General features: G+C 41.3%; 2 protein-coding genes across 8 annotated transcripts in view; both read left to right on the forward strand.

Moving 5' to 3' along the window:
- Positions 1-4,206: 4,206 nt before the first annotated feature.
- On the forward strand, positions 4,207-6,437 carry CER1 (cerberus 1, DAN family BMP antagonist). The gene is made up of 2 exons (XM_063319302.1): positions 4,207-4,734; positions 6,144-6,437. The coding sequence occupies exons 1-2, from the start codon at positions 4,207-4,209 to the stop codon at positions 6,435-6,437; spliced, it is 822 nt and encodes a 273-aa protein (XP_063175372.1).
- A 7,431-nt stretch (positions 6,438-13,868) lies between these two features.
- ZDHHC21 (zinc finger DHHC-type palmitoyltransferase 21) overlaps positions 13,869-22,637 on the forward strand; it is a 45,294-nt gene continuing 36,525 nt past the window's right edge. For 2 of the 7 annotated variants that reach the window (XM_063319968.1, XM_063319973.1), the window contains exons 1-4: positions 14,213-15,127; positions 17,193-17,289; positions 20,988-21,191; positions 22,004-22,102. In XM_063319968.1, coding sequence (XP_063176038.1) covers positions 21,038-21,191; positions 22,004-22,102 — 253 coding nt within the window. In that variant the 5' untranslated portion in view covers positions 14,213-15,127; positions 17,193-17,289; positions 20,988-21,037. Of the gene's footprint in view, positions 13,979-14,212; positions 15,128-17,192; positions 17,290-17,542; positions 17,599-20,987; positions 21,192-22,003; positions 22,103-22,637 lie in introns of those variants that run through there. The other 5 variants (XM_063319972.1, XM_063319970.1, XM_063319969.1 and 2 more) reach the window with 5 other exon arrangements.

Below are 22,637 nucleotides of genomic sequence, written 5' to 3' on the forward strand. Positions count from 1 at the left end.
CGAGGCCTGTATGTGATCTGTTTCCCCAAAACTCAGTAAAACAAAGACCACAGATGGCTTTCTTTGATAAGTACAATAATTGGAGAATAAACTGCATAGTGCTAATTCATTAGTTCTGAGGTCTTCACATGGGTTCTGTAAAAGATATATCTGGATACAAGTTTGTCTACATAGGATGTGTGTTGAAAATGATAGGATATTGAATTGGGCTGTAATATATAAAATCCATTTTAATGATTTAATCATCAATCATGCTATGATGAGACTATTTAGCTCAACAGAAGGCAAGTAATTCAAGCACTGCCTAAGAATTATTTTTAGGCATCAACTGGCAGTGTAACTAATTACTCAGTTTATGTCCATAATGACTGAATAAACTATGGCTCTGAAACAAATGAATAATACCACTTTGCATTTGCATAGCACTTGTCATCTGTAGACCTGACAGTTTTAAAAGGATGGGCAAACATTCACGGTGACTATTTCTAGTGAAAACAGAATGTCCCAAATAAATTGCTACTATGAAGGCAAATCAAAGCCTGCATGAAAGACACCGCTGCATTTAGCCACAAGATTTAACAACCAAAATACAGTGAAAACATGTGCTATGCTTATATGAAAGGGTAATCAGGCAGGAAAACAAGTTTTTATAAAAGATAAAGCATTGCTTTTTGTAGAAATCTGAGATTAGCTGTATTTGGGACATAATGATGATGTGCCCAGTCCAATCTCTGTTGTCAATTATTAGTCTATGCAGTTGATGTCACCACAAAGAGACTCACGAATACTTACTATTTTTGACATCCGAATGATTCTCCAAACTCGCTCTCTGAGCTGGGCTGCCTTCCTGTGATGCAGGCAGGCTCCTGGCTGAGCTGAGAGGCTGAGGATAGATCTGCTACCTGTGCACGGTGATACAGGCAGCAGGCTCCAAAAAAGATTTAGACTGCGTGTAAATACAGAACAAACTGTGCCCAGATGTAACAGGTCCCATTTCTTACCAACTTTGTCTCTTGGAAGAGAAGAGAGCTCTGGTTTCCGCCTTTGGGTGGCAGAGTGACTTGTGGAGTGAGTTGCTGACACTGCTTTGCTTTAGCCTCCTTTCCTCCTTCTGTAAATTATATTACATGCTTTTACATCTCAAGCCCTGTAGGGCAGGCCTTTTTTCTTGCTGTACGTTAGAGGATAAAACTGTACATACCATGAATGGATGCTGAACTTGAACAGATTTTTTTCAGTTCCATTGCACTGCAAGTATCTGAGCATATATACATATATGCCAAAACAACGGTTTTTATATGTTCCATGCTAATATTTGCATGACACCAATAACCCAGACCAGTTTAGGTCAGATAGAAGTTTCTGCACAGACCAGTCATTCCAGTACCATAATTTACCTAATTTTTATCTGTGCATTGACACAGACATCCTTACATAATTTGCCCCATATTCGCTGCTTGCAACACCATTTATTCTCCGTGGAGAGCTGCAGAAAGGACCCTCTGTAAACAGCAGTAATAAAATTATTTTGCTTATATTCTTGCTACAAAGAAGAGAACCCTTTGGCAGAAACTAAGATGCTGTCTGGGCACCAAAGCATGCTTCAGCCACATCAGATGAGAAGGGCAGAACACCCCTTCATACATACGCACGTTTCTTTCTTTCAGGGCAGACTCGGGTAAATTTTAACTGAGACTTAAAAGCCTTTTTTCTTTTACCTTGAAGGTGGTAAAAGAAAGGAGGCTTTTTTAAAGGAGGCTTTGAAGGGAGGTAAATTGGGCCTTTCAGGCACTTAATTTTCAATTCTGTAAACATACATGTGAGTAATTTAATGCAATTTTGCTCATATGGATAAAGTTAAATACAGACATGACAGGACCAAGACCACAGCTGGAACTTTTAAACAGAAAGAGGTGGTAGAACACTGGTCTAGACTTTGAGAAGAGGCACTTGCTGGCAAAGGAAGTGAAAAATAGCTGAAACAGATAAAAACACAGAAAGAACACCTCTATTGTGTTGCTATAATCCAAAAGGAATAATTTTTAAATTGTTTAAGTTAGCATTGTATTTTTAAATTCTGAAGCAAAGAGCTGCAAAAGTATATGTTGCTTCAAACAGTCAAATCTTGTGTTTGAAAGACATTGCCAAATGCGTCAGACATTATTCTGTGTCATTATAATACAATACAATACATAAGTCTGAGTATCAGCCCAGCCTTGTAGCTCTCTGAGCAACTACAATAAAGAGGAAAAAAAGAAGGAAAACTCAAAATGTAATGTCCTTAACTTTGCTGAATAATTTTGAATGACTACTACCATCATGAACCTGATACAAGGAACTTTAGTTCCAAAGGTCAACTGCTTGAGTTTAACTTTTTGGCCAATAAAGAGGATTCAAATTGCACTTTTACGCTACTTAATTAATCACTTAATCAAATTAATCCTCTTGACTCAGTGTTGCTCCACTATAATGCTGCAAAAGCTTGTATAAGTATGATGCAAGGACTGTTTGCAGGCACACCGCAGTGTCAATCTTGATGCTGATGCTGGTATTTTCTGTGATTTCACTCCTGATGACTGTGGGAGAATCTGCCCTCCCCGGGCACGCTTGACACTTCAGGAAGGCACCAAACCAGTGGCAGAATTAAACTGCTCTCAGCTGAAATTACAGAGCAACAAAGCTTGTGCGTGACAGCTGTGCTTCCCTTAACGAGATCATCCCACTGAGGTCATGGCACAAATACACTCTGATGTTGGTGTGTGAACCCCATTCTTGATAGAGCTCCACACACTTCTGTCTCAGGATGGACCTCAGCATTAGAACAAATTTAAACTCCAGTGAATTATGCAGTAAGGAAAAGGTCTAGATCTCCACCAACTTTGTGCTAAAGTTATAAGTCAGTGCCTCATGCGGATGTTGCTAGTCAATTAGTTTACTTCATTTATCAGGCAATAAACTAATCCCTAGAAATGAAAGTCAAATAACTCCATACATCCAGTACAGACAACCTAAGTTTGTTGAACAGATTAGCTACAAACTTAAAAGTCTATTGATAGACTCTTTCTGGTAGAAACAGAAGTGTGTAGAGGTTAGAATACCTAAATGGAAAATTATCTGAAGCAGAATTTCCTTTTAGTATTTTCAGATTAGGATCAATGTTTGTGATGTTTATTGAAAATATATTTTCCTTCTGCCAAAACTTTCCTCTTATGTTGTTCTATCAGATATTTTTTCTTACATGTCGCATAGCATGATAATTTTGCAAAAGAGACCTCTTGTTTAGGGTCTAGTAGTCTTTAGATATTGATGTTTAAATCTAAAATATGTCAGTTCTAACATGTTTTGCTTAAATCCTCATTTTGTTTACCGACTTTATAGGATGCCATAGTTTGCCAGCTTTGGTGTCTGAAGAGGTTGTAGCAGTGCTAGTTAAACTTTGAGAAACTGGGGCACAGAGTTTCTTCACCCTGGGACCTTTTATTCTGAGCTAGTGACATGTCTGCATTCCAGCAGCTGGTAACCTGCTGTGAAGGAGGTGAAGCAAGGGCTAGTCTTGGGCAAATCTGCCAGATTCCTCTGGGCATGCGAGCACCAGTCTGCCCGTTTGCAGCGGTGCTGCTGCAGGCCTTGGGTCATATCCCAAATCTGAAAGACCAAAATTAGACTCATCTTTTGAAAACATGGGCTGATTTGGTGTCAACAGATACAGCTTCATGTTTTAGCAAATTTTAATCAGCTTGCCTTTTCCTGTTGTGATGAAATAACACTCCCTGTTTTGACAGTCTCAGGCTTTGTGGAATGGAGAGTCAAAATAAAATAAACAATGAAGCCCACATTGAACATGCTAATACACAACCTCAAATGTTTCCTTAATTCCTAGGCCTAAACTAGACAGCTTATCCAAACATTTCCTCCTGCTGACTCCTCCTGTCCCCCACACCATCCTGGGTTACTAGATTTTAGATAGCAAGTTCTAATACACATATTGCAGATTGAAAGCAGAGTTTCATTAGCACAAACTCCCCTATCATAATTGTAATCTACAGTAAATGAATGCAATTAGCCACATAATTAGTCTCCCCTGAGCCCTCCCCTCCTCTGCACACAGGCAGCAGCCATAACCTGACACCAGGCTCTCGTATAAAGCTAGCACACTACGGTCACTGCAATAGCAGCAGGTCTTACAGGGTTGCACTTTATAAGATCATGTCACCACTTCTCCTTGAGCTGTTAGTGCTCTCATGTCTTGGAGCCACAGAGCCACAGGCTGATTCATTGCAAAGGAAAAGCAGAAGGCCGTTTCAGCATCTTTTCTATCTGGACAAAAATCTGCTTGAAAGTCAAAGTTTTCGTGAGCTGGTAGGGGAAAACCCAGTAGGTGTTGAGGAAACCCTGGGAGAACCAAGCTTTTTTGTAGCAATTCCACAAACGGCATCTGAAAGTCAGAAGCAAGAGAAGAAAAAAATGTCCAGATTCATCCTTCCCAATGCAGAACTCCAGGCAGAGCAAGACCTGAGAACCTGGGCAGCACCCAGAGAGCTCTCTCCTGTGGAAAACCTCTCTCCATCCCACTATTCCACCAACAGGGAGGCTGAACCTCCCTATAGAAAAGATGCCAAGAAATTTTGGGACCACTTCATGTTAAAGAAAAATTCAGCATCTGAAGAGGTTGTCCTGCCAATCAAGACCAATGAAATGCACCAAGAAAACTGCAGAACCCTGCCTTTTTCCCAGGTAAGAACAGGTGTCCAAGATCAATAAATGTGTCCTTTCCCCTGCCTCTTGTAATTAGTACCTAAAGACATAAGGGTTAGTTCATTTGCTAAGCCACAGTGCCACTTCAGAACGCCCACACATGATAAGCGGCTGAAAACCCCTGCTGAAAAAGGCTGAAAAAGCTTTAGTCTGATGAGGCAAGCTGCTAAATTGCAGCACTGGAAAGCCACATGTGCAATTTCAGAGAGTTATTGGTTTGTTGTTTTTTTTAATGCAAAGATGTTCTGACCTAGCCTAAGCGAGCAAGGCAGTGGTGAGTAATTATCTATTCAATGAATATACATCTAAAGAGTTTGTATACATGAATTACCTATATATATATACACATATGCATATATACAAAAAGAGTTCCAGGGCAAGTATTTGCAGGAGAAGCTGGTTGTTTTCTTAGAGCTAAGCAAGGATTCCTTTTTGCTGTATTAATTGGGGGATTGATGCATACATCTAATTCTGTGCTAAGAATGCTGGAGAACTGGTAAATTGTCCCATGCACAGATGAAGCCATTCTGTCATATTGTAACATCAAGACAAGCAAATAGTATAGATAAAGGTGCAGTATTCTTCATAAAGCAACACCTCTGCTCAGTGTTTCTGTAATCACAGCCTGTCAAGGACCATGTTTTTTTCATGTCCCTCACTAAATTTATCTCACTGGCAGACACATCGGACCTAGAAACTTGTACCACTTTGTATTTTGTCCCATGTACTATGGCAAGCTTTCTCCAGGATGGCTGCAGTTAGGCCAATATGAAAGTGCTAACTTCAGTCTAGCTTTTTATGGCTTGGGAGTTGACACAGGCTCTGCTGATACAAGGAACTGTTATTCTTACAAACCAAGAAATTGCAGAACTTCCACTGCACTTTTAAGATTTTCATTTAAAAAAACCTGCCAAAGAATATTATGCCTCTTCCACAAGGAGACTAATCTTAAAGATTACAGTGGAGTCTAGCTTGTGGTTTATATATAAGAACATTGGGCCAAAATAACGTTTTAAGTCCTGCTAAGTGGGTAAGACTGCTTAACCATGTCAGAAGTGTAGGACTCAAAGAGCAATTAAAAGGTAAATATGACAAACCCACCTGTCGGATTTTCCCCTATCAGCTTGCAAAGGCTCTGAATGAAGCAGATTTTGCTTTCGTTGTTCAGTCCAAGAATTGCCAATAGGAGTGCTAAAGTTTGTTTTTACAAGCTCTTATGTTTTACCATTTGCTTGACATAAAAAATGTTCAATATAAATGTTCTGATAAGAAAAAATATAGTACTTTGGTTTTGGAGTGGTTTTTTTTTTTTTTTTCGCTTTCATGCCTTGTAGCAAAGTCCATGGGCTTTTCATCTACCAGGAACTTCAAACTGCTTTCTGTTTCAGGCTGTTACTCATGAGAGCTGTGAGAAGGTGGTGGTACAGAATAATCTGTGTTTTGGAAAATGTAGTTCCTTTCATGTTCCTGGTCCAGAAGATCGTCTTTATACCTTTTGTTCTCATTGCTTGCCCAGCAAGTTCTCCATGAAGCGCCTGGATCTCAACTGCACCAGTTCTGTCCCAGTGGTCAAAGAAGTCATGATTGTAGAAGAGTGTAAATGTGAGACTCAGAAGATCAAAGATGCTGCGACTGGATCTCTACTGTCAGATTTGCATGCAAATGTACATGAGCACAACTAATCCAGTGCAAAGTACTTCTTAGCTCCTTCATCATAAGAATTTGCCAAGAAAAAAAAACCCAAAGAACTAAAGCTTTCATCACACTGGTGTACAAAAATATTAAAGATGTAGACTTTCTACTTGAAATGCTTCTCTGCTTCAACGATAACTTTACCTAGGATGTAACAGATGTTTCTCTGCAGCTGTTAAAGAAATGGAGATGAAATTACTGGACTTAAGTGTAGACTTCCTACTTTAACAAGGGAAACCTTTAAATTTTTTTCCACCCTTCCTATCACTGTCTATAGAATGCTAGTAAACAACAGCTGAAGAACTAGCGTGATTTATCTGTGCAAAACCCTAATGTATTGGCTGGTTTACGTTGCCTTTGCTTGCAGGGACTGCCAATATAGGTCTACTGGCAACACAGATGAGGCTTTAGTCTCTTCCTTGCAAAAACATGTCTACTTTTACATCAAGATAGTGGCTGGAGAGTGTAAAATATAAATGGACATTAGGCAGATAGAGAGCTGTGACTACTTAAGGTCATTCTGATTGCTCCCAGCTGGAGTTCAGTTCCCCGTGAAAACTACTATACCTCATAATTTACACATTTACATAGTGGTTGCAAAGGATATTTTGCCATGGAAACCAATTACTCTCCTACTACATGCCTGCATTTGCTCTGCAGGTTTTTTTTAATTGAAAGTAGAAAAAAAAGATAAAATTGGATACACTCACAGAAAACATCATAAATTAATTGATTGCTGTTATTATTATTAAAGTTCATTACAGAAAGACAATGCACATTTTCCAGTCTGATGAATTTTAACATTGTCAATGACACCAAGATAAAGTTTAAATAGCGTTCTCAACACCTAAACTACAGCAGAAAAGGCATTCATGTGATAGAAAATCTGCAGAAGGATTTTATTAGCATGGCAATACCTGCACAGCTTTACAGTAACATACGAGAAAACTCCGTTAGGAAAGGTGTGAGTCCAACACAACACCAGCAGCTGTCAGACAAACTGTGGGCTTCTCTGCTCTCTCCAGCTGCTTCTCCCTGGATTTGTCTTGCAGACCTGGCACATCAGACAGTGATCAGCTTCCAGCAACTAGACCTCAGCCTGTTTATAACCCAGCTCCTTCAGTCCTCTGGGAATCTGCTCCACTGCTATTGCCAAACCCTCAGATCTGGGGCCCTGTTGTTGAACTAGCCACGGCTCTTTTTTTGGGGTATTGGAAATCAGTATTGATATAGCTGGTCGATTCAAGGGTTGGGTAAATGATTCCTTGTACTTGAACTGCACTGTGATCAGAAGTCTCTAATATCCTGTCAAAAAATATGATTCTGGAGTGCAAGGTGTGTTTAATGAAAATTGCATCTGAATGATATTCTGATATTGGCTCTGCACTGCTGCTATTGCTCGTTGCTCCTGCAGGTCACTTGCAGTAAGCCAACTAAAGAGTAATGTATAGTTATCTTTTGTTATATATAAACCTGATTTTAAATAATAAAAATTGTATACTAAACAAAGGCTTCTTTCTGTCCTTTAACACTAAGGACTGATATGCAAACTTGTGTACAGCTGTTTGTATGTTGTGGCATGATATATGAAGTCATTCCAAGTAACAAGCTGTCAAGGTCTTAATCATCCCTGTATTGAATGCAATAAAGATAATACTTATTTTAACTTAATATTTATTCTAGTTTTATAATGCTCATCAGTATTCTCAGGATGCTAGTGCAATGAACTACCACCCCGATTCAGAAATTCACCTTCATGTGTTAGGCTGCATTGAGCATGGGCTCAGGCTATGAACAAAGAAAGAAAAGCTTTTCTAACAAGCAAAGTAGCACCAGCTAGCAACCGTACAGTTTCAGACAACAAAGTAATTCTTTACGACTCATGCTTTTTTCAGTAGGGATTCCTCCTCACTGAGCATGTCCAATTGCAAAGTCAGCCCTAACGACCAGTGCTTTGTTAAAGCAGGCTTTATGCAAGTGGAAAAGCTAAAAAACAACTCCCTGCCTTACCATGAGGTTCAAACCTTTGTGAGTTATTGTAAATATTATTGTTACTTTTTTATCAGGCCTAAGAAAGAAAGGCACACAAAGCATCAAAGTTCCCAACTTTTTTCTCTTTATTTGCAACTTTATTTTTTAATCTGAAAAAGCTAAATCTTCTGAGCTTCTAACCACTAATGTTTTAAAGCTGTGTGAATGTTTGCATTTCCTTTTTTTTTTTTTCTGAAATGCAAGCTTGCAGAGAACCATTTGAAGGTAGGACCTCCATACACTAAGTTCACAAGTCAATTAAGAAGAAAAATCTTCCAGTCTTGTAATTTTGAGATGACTGACTGCTAAACTGTGACCTTTGCACGTAAGGATGGCAGAACTGAAGCTATATTGTGGTCTGTAAAGTATTCAGCCTAATTTTTAAAGTTCCTTCTGTGTGCTGAAGCATTATTGCAGTCAAAGAAAGCTATTCATTTAAAGAGTCTGCAGGACCAGATTCTTAGTGTGAATTTGCACAGCTTAAAAGTAGGTGAAAAGAGGTAATGACAGCTGTAGTAATTGCTAATTAGATTAGTGCTGTAGGTTTTCTGGATGAATGTTTAATTAACCCAGCAATGACTGGTTGCATGTAATTAGCACCGTATTCTACAAAATCAAGAATGTGTTAATTGGATCAGATTTCTCAGCCTTTAAAAATTCCGTATTAGGAATAAGTTGTGCCCAGGGGCTAACAGGATTTTTGCTCTCTCAGCACAACTGTGATGGCCTGTACTAGTATAATGATGTGGGTCAGAGAGGTGAGGGTGTGATCCATATCGATATACGGACGCTCCCAGGAGTAATGCCATTACAGCAGCAAACCTGCATGGCTTTAATTTAGTTGTGTCCATTCAGAGGTTGCATGCTTTCTGTAATGAAACCTTTTCCAATGTAACTATGCTTACAACGGAAGGGCTGTTAACGTGACCTCTTCTATTTCAGAGCACTCCTTGTGCAAACCTATCTTACAGAACAAGACTAAGCCATAGTTGCAGAGCTCTCTGAAAATTCAGCTCAATATCAAATGGAGTTTGCACACTTTGGCTATTTTATTTCACCTACTGCATCTTTTCCAAGTGGGTGTGCTTTACCTTGAAAAAATCGGAGAAAAGTGCTGTTTATTCGAATTCCTTAAGCAAAATAAATCTTTAGTATAGGCTATTCTCCTAAAGAAGGATTTTATGCAACCAGTTTTAATGCCTGTAATTACATCAAACACTAGAATTACATCAGACTCTTATCAAATTCCATGCAACCATATATTCCAGGGAAAAGCCTCTGAATTTGCACTCAGTACTTCATGCTGTGCTTGGTGCTTTGAACACCATTTATGAAATATTCACAGCTAACCTCACAGCTGTCAGCTAACAAGCTTTAGCATGATTTACTGGTAGGTACTTACAGTACCTTCTCATAAATGTACCAGCTCCTCGCTGCAATAGCAAGATGACAAGATTCCCTACACAGAGAGATGCTCCCTGCCAGTCTGCACAGCTGCATAATCACATCACATCTGGGAGCACGTGCTGTGCAGGTTGGTGCATGTGAAAAGGCCTGGGGTTGAGGCTTCTTTAGGTCCTCCGCCAGGCGGCTTGTTACCAGCCATTTAGTCTGACGTTCTGCTGGTGGCTGCAGCCTGCAGTCAGGGTGTTCAAACAGAGCAGGCATGCTCCTCAGCTGCCTTCCTAAGCAAGGATCTCAGCTTAACCCTCTGCTGAAGCTGCTTCAAACTCACCTCGCGCTGCAATAGATAGGGAAGCATTCAAGCAGTCTGCTGCCTTGCCTGGATTTCAGACAGCAGTGCCTGGAGGGAGATCAGACAGCAGCGCCTGGAGGGAGAGAGGCGTTGGAAGAGCCAATGCTAGGGTATCTGCAGCTGGACATTATCTGAGCAGAGCTCCTCACACCACTGAAGTGCCTTGGGTGAAAATTAACTCCCCAAATTAGACTACTGCCTTGTCTGGCTCAGCCCCCATGTAACCTATCTGGGCTGGGGACCAGTAGATTTCACAGTGCTTGCTACCGAGGCAGACAGATCGGAAAACATATCTTGCCTTCGATTTTTCTGTTGATTAGGTCTAAGAGAAAATGGAGCCCAAGAGACATTTTCCTTTACTTTAACATCTATTGCCTCATCCTCAGCATGTGACATTGTGACTGACAAGACTTCTAGGCCAGCACAGGTTTTGTTGCAGCACAGCATGTCATTAACACAGACCTCCGTCTTCAAGACATGAAGAATTTTGCTTCCATGCTTCCATTCTACAGTTAACAAGTGTGTCCTGTGCACACCAGCAAGGTTTACAAGGAAGTGAACAATGCCAACAGTGCTGCAGAAAAGAAGAAGCAGTAACAAACACGCACAACTGCGAAGGACCCAGGAAGATGAGTACTGTTGAACCTGCTGATTTCTCAACCCAGGAAACACCTGTGCACATCGATCAAGGGGCACAACTGGGCTCAAAATGAATCCGGGAAAACAGTCTCATGAAGCAAGGGGCTTGTGAGCAGCAAGAACCATGGGAGTTGAAGTGCATCACCTCTCTCTTGCATGTGCTCTCCATAACAGAGCATCAGCTGTTACTGCACATGGCTTGATTTTAGCATGCTGATTTAATATTTACAGAGTGCCAATAAAATTTATATGATGACAGCTGGTGGCTCCTGTGGTAATTTATAAACAGCAACAACAACACAACACAGACATCAGAAACTCCAAGAGGAATTCTACACTATTGTGCAAGATTCAGCAGAGAAGAATGTGGGTATTTTTCTAATTTTGCAGACTTTTAATAATCTTTGTGTAATACATCCATATTGGACTTTATGTAAAGTATTATGCAAAGTTAGTATTTCCCCCAGGTATGTTTTTTCCTTCAGAATGGAGGTCACCACAAAGACTCATTATCTATCTGGATTTGATATTCTGGAAAGTGTCAGGTAATTTCTACAGTCTGAGCCTTTGCACATTCAACTGGGAAGGCCAGCACATGACTGCCTGCTTTTCCTCCTGCACTGTGCTTCCCAAAAAGAAATATTAGCAAATGGGAGCTGCTGCACTGATGACCGAGCCAGAATAGATTGCTGCCCTTGTTCCATAAACTGTGTTTACTCTGCACACCCACGAGCAGAAAAGAGTAAAATACAATCTGTTTGACAAGACTCGAGATCTAACGACTGGCCATTATCAGTGCTACCGCTACAGAAACGCAACTACCTGGTATTTGACTAGAAGATGACATTTGACTGATTCCTTTTCATTCTACAAGAAACCTTCATTGATCATACTATCCCTCTTTGTTTATCTTTCTATTTTATTTCGCAAATCCTTGGTTTCCTTTCCGCTCCTTGGCTGTTGGGTTTTTTTGTTTTATTTTTCATCTACATATGTTCTTCAAATCAGTAAAAAGTTTTCACAGCTTACTATGTCTTCACATAAAAGCATAAACTGATATGTGAAATTCGTCATGGAACAGAGGCAGAGACTGTTTTATATTACAACAACCTTCCAGTGGTCCATGTTTTTTAATTGTCCAATTAAGATGTCTGTTATTTTCACTGTTACCTGTTCCTCAGGAGGTATGTAGGTTGTTCCTGAGGAAATGGTATCTTCTGGTTCACCTGGAACATGCTTCATTCTCCTTCCACACAACCTTCAGTTCCTGCTACAAATATGCGTTTTCGGGTCAGAGCAACTTTAGCTTGAAATGTTAACAATTGCCCTGTATAACAGAAGAGTCTGCACACTAAAAAATAAATCAGGACAAGGTCCAAAATTCTTGAACAAAAGCTTGAAATCCACCTAAACACTAACTTAACTTTTTGGGTACTCTCTTTTCAGAACAATCATACTATGATTTAAGTTTTAGGGAATAATATTATCAGTAATAAAGAACGGTTTTCTGGATGGGTGATGATCACCATTTCATCCATCATTCTGTAGGAAAAGTGCTCCAGGGCAAGAGCCCATCCATTTACGGCGGGAACCATGCCACTCAGACAGATGGGGATACCTTTAGGTGGCTGAAAGATCATGTATGTGCATCAACAATGGGTGCTCAAGGCATGATTCTCGGCTGGAACACTGAAAATGCTGTCTGTTACAAGCTGTCTGTGGCTTTTAGCCACTGCTAATCCCTTGCGGGTCAGAATTATTTTTTAAAAACAAAGACTGGCTTCCGTGTCCATGTACCATTCTGTGACCAAGGGGCACAGCACAGCAGGGGACCCAAGCGTCACAAAAATTTCACAACTGGCCTGGGCTGACTGAGAAGAGAGGCTAGGATGAAAAGTATAGAATTACAAGAGTAATTATTCATTCATGCACGTGAGGCGCCCCATTCAAACTGGGTCACACCGAACGTGGTTTTATACATGGTTCTTACACCTTTCAAGCATTCAGATACAACATGATTTGACTACGCACTACTTAACACACACGTACTACTATTTTGAAAAGCAACTATAATTCTGTGGCTCCATCTGCGTCTTTCTTGATCTACGCATCCCTGGAGTTGGTCTTGCTAACTACTTATCTAAGATGCCAGATAACAAGAGGGTTTCACAGAGGTGTTGGAAGGGCTGGGATGCTGGCATTATCTTGGCAGTCCAGGGGTATACTTTCTTGCTCGTGGGTGGCTTTAATCTTCCAAGAAACAAAATATCCTTATCTTGAAGGTAGGGGCTGTCCCACTATTGTCCCAGAAGTGGGATCATTTACCCAGTGTGCATGATCGGTTCTCCTTCCAGTGAGCTGCTGCCCTTCAGTTAAGCTGACTTAACCATGATTATGCAGTAAACAAGCTAGAATATATATATATCTTAAGAAAGCCAATACGATTTCACATTATGAAAGTTCATACAATTTCATACCATAAAGACCAACCGCCACAATAGTGAGGAAATGGGATTCTTCTACTGGGAACCTGGAGACCAGGGCAGAGGCCTTGCCTGCTGCGCTTATGTTTTGTCGGGAATAGCAGAGGGACACCACAGAGATGGAGGGCAGAGAAAGACTCATCTTGAGAACGGGAACGGGCCCGCGCCAGTGGGCTCCAGCACCGAAACAAAAACGCCTGCAAGCTCAGAGGCGGGTTGGGCAAAAAGGTTTCCCGACCGCCGGGGAGGGCAGGCCGCCGCTCCCACGCGGCTTCTCCCGCCTCCGCGGGGAGGGCAAGGCGCAGACACCCCACAGGCGGGTGAGTCTATCAGTAGGAGGCGAGGCGAGGCGAGGGCGAGGTGAGGGCGAGGCGACACCGGTTCCCGGGAGGGGCGGCCGCGATGGGACCGTGCGCCGCCGCCCTCCCTCACAGCCGCCGGCCCCGCCCCGCGGCCAGCGCGCGTGCGCGCCTCCGGCGGCGGCAGCGGCAGGGGTTGCGCGCGTGCGGCTGGTGCGGCCCGCGCGGTTGCTATGGAGAACGGGGGAGCGCGGGGCGCGTGACCGTGGTCCCCCTCCTCTTTCCTCCCCCCCCTCCCCTTCTCCTCCCGGCCTCGCCCAACGGTTGGTTCCGCCTCGTGCCCCGGGTTGGGGGGGGGGATGCCGGCGCCGAGTGGGGAGGGGATGGAGGCCGCCGGCGTGAGGGGAGCAGCGTCAGGCAGGCCGCCCCGGGACCCCAGGGCTCAGACCCGCTCTTGAGGCGGGGGGGTGTGGGGGGGTCGATAGGAGAGGGGAGGCCGCTGCCGATCTTGGTGCGGCGGCAGGGTGGGGGGCGCCGGCTGCCCCGCCGGGCGCGCTCGGGCATGGCCCGGGGCAGGGCGGTGCGCTAGGGGCCTCCGCATCGCCCGTCTCGGACGTCAGCTGTGCCCGTGTTAATACTGCGTTACCAGTCTTGGGTGTACCGCTTTCCTCTTAACTTTAACTTCAGGAATGCTGCTTGCGGTGTAGAGAGTTGGGGGGTGGGGTGGAATCCTTAGAATTCTGATTTCGTGAGTATGTCCTTATCTGCAAAATAAAGAAATGCTGTTGTGATTTTCACGAAGCCCCGCGAGGCTGCCTTTCTCGCTGCGGGGTGAGCAGGGCGCTTGCTGCCGGGAGGTGGTCGCGGAAGGCGTGCGTGGGTTTTGCTGGCTGCGTGCTCCAGCAGCGCAGCACAAGGAAGTACAATGTCCCCTGAGCTTTCTTCGCTTCACGCTTTCATTTTCCACCTCCAGCAGTTAGTAAAGTGAAATTGTAGCTCTTTGTGCCCTTCGCTCTGAGGATCCAGTGATGTGCTTAAGTTAACATTATCTGTCTGCAAAGTGGCTGTTTGGTCAGCGGGAGGTGAAGATAGTTTTCATGGATTTGTGATCAATGAGGATATTGTGTGTATACGTTAATGTAAAGCCACCTCCCAGTCCAAGCCCATATGGCATCTTTCATGAATGCAGTACATGTTTACAGGTATGCCTTGCGACATCCTATCTATAGAAAAGAATTGGGTGGGAATGCCTTGCCTACCTTAACCAACCTGTCAACAGCCACCTAACAACTGTGTAGTGCCAAGGTCTCTACAGACAGCTGTCTTTTGTGCAATGCTGGGTACATGGGGTTTTGTCATGGCAAAAATATGTTGCTGCTTGTATTAACTGTTTATTCAGATACTAGTTTTGTTAAACGGAAGAGTTGCAAAAGGCAAAATGGTGATTCTGTTCTGACACTTGATAACATCACGTAAGTGACTTCTTTAAAATGTAGTTGATTGATTCAAGTCCACTTTTTTTTTTTCAGGCCAAGTGTTGTTTTAGTTTTATATCAGTAATTTTTGGCAGTAATTCTTAAGATTTCAGAAAGTCATAGATCTAAAACCAGAGCTGAATCCACAAATTGGTGGAGGCTGTTGATTGTTATGGCCTTGCCCTAGCTGGCACAAAAATTACAGCAAGTGTATCTCTCGTGTTTCGACTCCCTGTTCCTTTTTCTGCTTGAATTGCTTAGAATACAGCCTTTTTAGAAAGTGGTGTTTTCCTGATTCTAGAAGTGTATTTTATGGAGCATAGAATTGTTCAGTTTCTGTGGGGTCTTAAAACTGTGTTTCACAGTGAACAATATTGTGAATTATTGATCTCTGTCATTCTGGATTCATTTAAGTGTTTGTGAAAAAAGTTCTGGAAGTCAGATTTCACAGTCTTAACTTTTTTTACTAAAGTAGAAGTCCAGGGCTAAATTGAGGCAGAATGTATAGGATCTTGGTTTCTAGTTACGTATCAATGCAACAGATGTAAAAGTGCAAGGAGCAGGATGTCACCAGAGCTGGTTGTCATGCTTCTTAGGATGAGAAGTTGAGTAGTGCTTGTATTGGGTTTCTTTATGAAACAGATGGGACAGTCTTGGTGCAAAATTGTATACTTTTTTTGAAGTTTGCATTCAAATGAGCCTATTAATCCAATCTTTATTTCATGCTAACATTTCTGGTTATTACACAGCTTTCTCATTTCTCAGAATTGAATTTTTAACTCATTCTGTGGTCTCGTTATTCAGTGAATGTCACATCAGAAGTCATATTGGAGGTGACAAATACTGAGTTTATGATACCATTAATTGAATTGGGGGGTTCAATCAATTGGGGATACCATCAATTGAATTGAAAAGGGTTAGGAAAAAATGCTGTCCACTCATCCCGTAGTAAAAGTATTTTTTGGAAAGGCAAGAGCAATTCTTGATCATATAGGAAAGAGTCAGTTGCGTTTTGGTAAATCTGAAGCTTTTCACAGCCACAGCTACTGCTTGCTCTCAAATGCTTTGTGTTTGAGATGTTTATTTAGAAAAAATGGCTATAAGTTAGGGTAAGAGGGAAGAAACCCACAAAACCTCCAACATTAGGATAGTTTATCCTAAGTTATTTCATTGGAAAATTTTAGCCATTGCGTGTATGAATACTGAGTGTATATGGATATAAATCACTAAAGTGTTTTTTTCAACTGATTTGTTGTAAACCTGCTCATAGACTTTTTTCATCTACGTATTGTAGTTATTCTTGTCAGAAATGATGTATCCTAAAGAACAGAATTATTTGAGATCATTCTTCCTTGTATTTGAAAGAGTAAATATAGAGGGGTTTTAAGGCATGTTTAAAAAGAGAAGACTATAAATTCACGTTGTCTGTGAGTTAAATTGGAATCTGGTACTTCCTACTTAATCATCACAATGTGCAGGTTAGGTTTTCATTATTTCCCCACCCCTTACATATTTATGTATGGTACACAAACCAAAAGGGAGAGGGGAGAAAGCTCACTTTGCTGGAGGAAGTCAATGTATTGACATTGTTTATGCAGTACTGCTCACAAAAGTATAATGAAAAATATAAAGCTTAATTGCTCATTATAATAGGCATGCAGGAAGCAAATGTATCACAATTTAAAGTAACTAAAGTATAGTAGCAGTAGTGCAGTTTTTAGACCTTTCTCTGACCGCTCTGATCCTTTTAAATCTATATCAAAACTGTAAAATTGTAACATCTACAAAAGATTTTAAAATTGTTAAATCTGTATTAAAATCCAGTTCCTAGAACTGAAATTTGAGGAACACTATTTAGAATCAGCATGTCATTTCAGACATGGTGTTGTGATTTGGGCTGGGTTGGCAAAGGATCTGCGCGTCTCTCTGAATAGCTTGAAAGGAAGCTCTGCTTAGTGAGGTGAGGTGTTAAGAACAGAATAGAAGGTAATCTATTATATGCTGCCTTTCAAACCAGTGATGGTGATTGTTTGAGTATCACACTGTTTTCTGTCTCTTTCAGAAACGTTACAGAAGATGATGATGAAAAGTCTCCCTTTCTTGAGAATGGGTCCTTGTTTTGCAGAGTTCTAACTTAATTGTGAAACTTGCCATCAAAGGTATGGGTTTGAGGCAGGTGTGTGTGTGTTTGGTTTTGGTTTGGTTTGGTTTTGTGATCATGAAAGTGAATAATGTCATGCAGGCAAAAGTTAGTCATTGAGTTATAAAAATTTGGGATATATTTCCATTATAGGCATTCTTACTGTTTTCTCCAGATCTCTCTCACTGCTTGTTGCTCACACGTTATACTTGGTAGGTCACTCGGAAACAAGTATTTCACTACTTACACCTCTCTTTTTTTTGTTTGTTGAGCTGTTATTTCCACTTCTGAGGAAATGCTGTGAAGTCATAGAATCTCGGCTGCTTTGGTAAGATGGAAAACAGATGGATTCCTCAGCAGTCAGCAGTGTTTCTAGCTGTCTCTAGTTTTTTTGGCCTCTCTATTTCTGTCAGTCTGCATGATTTCCCCTATGTAAACCCACGCTAACTACTTCCAGTCATTTTCTTGTGCTTCATGTGTTTGGAAACAGTTTCCAGGATTATTTGCTCCACCTTCCTAGGGATCAGGGTGAGGCTAACGGGCCTTTAGTTGCCTGGGTCCTCCTTCCTGCCCTTGAAAACAGGGTTGACGCTTGATTTCTTCAGTCCTTTGTAACTTCACCCATAAGCTTAAAACTTTGAAACATAATTGAGAGTGGCCTCACAATGACAGGACCAGCTCTCTCAGCCCTCATGGTGGCATCTCCTCAGGTCCCATGGAAGTGTTATGTCCAGTTGTTTAAAGGTTTCTTAATCTGATCCTCCCTCACTCAAAGGAGGTCTTCCTTGCCCCACACTTTTCCACTGGTCTCAGTGGCCTGGGATTCCAGAAAGCAGTTTTTACCCGTAAAGAGCAAGATGAAGAAGGCACTTTGACCTTTTTGTATCCTTTCACCACCCCATTCAGCAGCAGGTCCACATTTCCCCTAGTCTTCCTTACGCTGCTTGTGTACCTGTACAAGCTTTTCCTTTTGACCGTTGTATCCCTCACTAGATTCAACTGTAGGTGAGCTTCCACTTTCCTAACCACATCCTAGTACACCCAGGCGGTGTTTCTGGATCAAGTGTGTGCACACACTGGATGTGGCTCCACTTCATCTCTGTTATATTGATTATAAGATCTCTATTTTCCGCATCTTGTGAATCCTTTGCTTGGAAACCCTGCCCACCGCTTCCTGACTGGATCGTAGGTCATCACCTCCCTCTCTCATCATTCCTAGTCTAAGCCTTCCCTTAGCAGATTAACTAGCCTGTTGCCAATGATATTTGTACCCCACATAGTGTCAGGTGGACCCTGTCCCTCTTTTCCCGTAGTTCTTGACCCTCAGAGAAGGTCCTTTGGATGTAAAAGCTGAGTCCCAGCTTTTGACACAAGCTGGCCAACTACTTGTTGGTCTGCAGGATGCATCTCCTCCTCCTCAAGTCCTTCCCCTTTAGCAGTAGGATGAAGGACACACCACCTGGTCCCCAGGCCCTGGCCCTCACACTCCATGTAGTCATGCTTGATATGCTTTCAGTCTACTCTAGCTATGTCTGTGGTGCCCATATGGAAGAGCATTTGAGGGTAATAGCCTGAGGGCCAGACTACTACCAGCCTCAGCAATAGCCTGTCCATAGTATCCAGGACCCAAGCCCCTGGCAAGCATCAAACCTTGCCAGATGCCAGGTTGGGCTGGCAGAGGTGTCTCTGTCCCAGCAGCAGGGAGTTTCCCACCCTGTCCTGCCTGCACTGTCACAGGACTCCGGCACAGCCACCTCAGAGGCTTCACTGGACAGAGCTCCCTGTCTTTGCGTGCTGCCAAGGCTCAGAACCTGCTCTGTAGATCGGAGCTGCAAGTGGAGCAGGAACTGTCCTCCTGGTGCCAGAGCTCACAAGCTCCCAGGCGTCGCTAGACTCCACACCTCCATGCCCAGCCTGACAAGCTAAGGCTCTGCCCCCTTCTCCTCAGTGCAGTGGGGCTTCAGGTTCCTGTGGCTGCAGGGTCTTGGAGGGGATGTGGTCCATCTCCTTTTCAGCATCCCTGATGTTGTACAGTGTGCTCACCTTCTCCCTCAGCTTCTCTGCTTGTTGACGCAGAGCCTCCATCAGTGCACGCTTAGCATGATATATACTGTTTAGTGTATATATATATATAACAGCAGTTCTAAACCTGCTGGTGGCCAAAGCTAACTTTCAACAGAGGCACATTAAGAACTGGCAGATTCAGGAGTATAATATTACATCGTTTATATGTCTAGAGACTGAACATATGTGTGTAGTATATTAATACCATGTAAACAACAGACTTCAGTGCATGCATGCTACATACAGTAAAATTTAAAAAGACTAGTAAATATTGGCCTAAGTAGTTTTTATGATTATGAACTTAAAAACAGTTTTAAGGTTGCAGTAGCTGTATTCAGTATGCAACGTGGGCTTATAAAACAAGTATTAGCAAGTTTGATGAATTTTTCAGATAAAAGTAAGCACAGTACTCTGCTATACTTGAACGGGAACACTATTGTACTAGAAGGCAGCAAACAAAGGGTTATGATAAATAGGATAAGTGTGGAAAATGTCAGATAGTTCATTTGAGTCTGATTCCGATTAGAGATCCAGAAAAAGAAAGATACGTTAATGAAATCTGTGAATGATAATAAGCAGAGAAATTGTGAATGCAAGTGAGGATAGATAAAATTGAAACAAGTAGGCAAAACCCCTGGAAACAGCGAAGTCTGACTGATAAACAAGATGAAATTTCAGTGGAACAACTAGAAGCTGAAAGGAACGGAAAGAAATCCATCTGAAATGGACAAGTTCCCTGAAGCCCAGAAATCAAGGAAACTAATGGGTAGGAGAGTAGCTTGGGATCTGTCTGTGTGTTGCAATATTAAGACATGTGTATGGAGGCAACCCGACAAAAAATGTAACAGTAGTAATCCTTCCCTTAAAGGTTCTGCTGAATAGTGCTTATGATTTAGCGATGTGTTTTTGTGAAGATTGGTTTGTGAAGCTCTGAAGTTCATACTGTAGGACTTGGTAGGGTCTCTTCAATCTAAAACAAAGAACCCAGCACACTAAACTGTCAGAATGGAAACCTTGATGTTTTAAGTGTGAGTAATAGTGAGAAAGCTTACTGTTGTATGATACCCCTTAATGATCTACATGAAAGATGTTAGGGAACTGTGGTTCCTTTCTCTATTGCTTTGCTATAAATGCCACAAAGGAGATTTTTTTAAGCAGGGAAAAATGACAGATTCCTAGGGGAGCTTGTGACTATTTTAGCATACAAGCTTTTAAAAAATCTTGACACATAATTGGGAGACTACAATAGGTAGGTGGGATGAATCCTTGTATAAAGTAAATCATTCTCTGTATTTCTTGTTTGCTTTGCAACCTTTTTATTTTGATGGAAGACTTTTCTTCAGTGTTTATATCCTTTGTGGCCGCCAGCTGGCTTGCAGTGCTTGCTTTACCTATTACTCAAAAGTTTTCCCTTAGAAGTTTTACTTGCATCTTGATGATAAATGATACTTTTTAGTGAGATATAACTTACTAATGAAATCATAAAATAGTTCCCTTCCTGGTACTTGAGCAGTGTATGTGAAATGTCTGTAAATTTTCATGTAATTCCATAAGTCAATAGCTGACTGCTTTTTTTTGGTGTTTTAATGTATGTGGAACCCTGTAAGACAGTTAATTTACTCTTTTATTATTATTATTTATTTGTCTCTCTAGGATAATCCTTTCTTCCTGGGTTGTGACAGATTGTTAACTGTTTGTGTTCAATGGGACGACGAATTCACTTTGTGGTTGACCCCCAGGGTTGGTGCTGCATGGGCCTTATTATCTTTGTCTGGCTATACAATACAATATTTATTCCAAAAGTCATCCTTTTTCCTCACTATGAAGAGGGACACATTTCAGTTGTGGCAATTTTGTGTAAGTCAATTTAACTTAGCCTTTTTTTCTACTAGTAAAAATAGCGTCTTTGGGCAGTAGTTAACATATATGAGAAAGGTCAGAAAATATAGAATAAGGTGAAGGATAAAGATAAACAATAAGATAAAGGATAAGAGTACTGGGATGCAGTCTACATTTTTCTGTTCTAAGAAGTTGAGGCACTTCATTAATTTCAGAGGTGTTAGAGTAAAACTTGTTTGTGTGGAAACTGGGGAAAAGCATTAATATGGCTTTCAGATCCTGTAGCTAGACCTTGTTGACAGAATTTCAGGCCCACAACTCTTACTGCGTGTCAGAATTTGGGGCGGTAGAACTGATGGTTGATGAACTGAGTTTTGTTAGTTTTGTCATAAATCCCTGGATGAGTCAGCTAATATGAGTTATGCTAATAGGTTTTGCTGTGGAAAAGGCTTGAATTACAACTGGAACCAACTTGAAAGTGAAGAAGGACTATTGGGAATGTCCTTTCACATAGAGGCTTTGAAGTGTAGAATGATTGGTGCTTATTTGATAAGACAGTGGAGGAACTGTTTAAATACAGTAGTAAGGCCATAGTGGCATCCTGCTGGTGCTATCAAAACACTGTTCACTGCTACCTTTTCCTTTCCCTTTTTAAGACTGGGGAGCACTTAATATTGTAGACTGTATAGTACCAAAAATATATCTGGAACTGAATGAGAAGGCTGAGTAATTTCCAGCTCAGTGCTGGAGCATCTATATTTTTGATGCAGCGTGCAGTAGATATTTTGTACACTTGAAAAAGACTAACAAATGGTTATTTATTTTTCCAGGTTATTACTTCTGCTCATTGTTCTGTATAGCTTCATTACTAAGAGCCTCAGTAGCTGATCCAGGAAAGCTACCTGAAAACCCAAAGATACCAATTACAGGTACATTAAGTTGTTTCTGTATAATTGAATAAAAGTTATTTTAATGTCCTCAAAATATTTAGGAATTTATTTGATTTTGTAAGATTTGATGGAAACCATGAGCTGTTTCTGAAGCCTGTACTGTTAATGAAATTAAAATCGGTATGTCACTGTTTTTAACTTGTAAAGTTCTAGCACTTTCCCTTGTGTAGACTCCAGACTTCTTTTTCAAAACTTGTATTCCATCAGAAGTTTAGTTATGTAGGAACTTCTGCTAGGAAATTTTTCCATGGGAAGAATCTTTTTGCATTGTAGGCTTCAAACATATTGCATATACTTCTAACTTGATAATATTTAATAAAAAATGTTTAGAGATGATTAGTCATTTTAAATCTACAGCTTTTGTCCAAGTAAATTTATAACATATTGAAGGTGGTTGTAGAAGGTACTCTTACGCTGGATTTACCTGTGCTTTTTTTTACACGTTTTTTTCAGTGACTTATGTTTGTATGGGCTGTTAGCTAAACAAATGTGATGTTGATCACATTGCATTGCT

The sequence above is a fragment of the Chroicocephalus ridibundus genome, chromosome Z (assembly GCF_963924245.1).
Source record: "Chroicocephalus ridibundus chromosome Z, bChrRid1.1, whole genome shotgun sequence".
Classification (NCBI taxonomy): domain Eukaryota; kingdom Metazoa; phylum Chordata; class Aves; order Charadriiformes; family Laridae; genus Chroicocephalus; species Chroicocephalus ridibundus.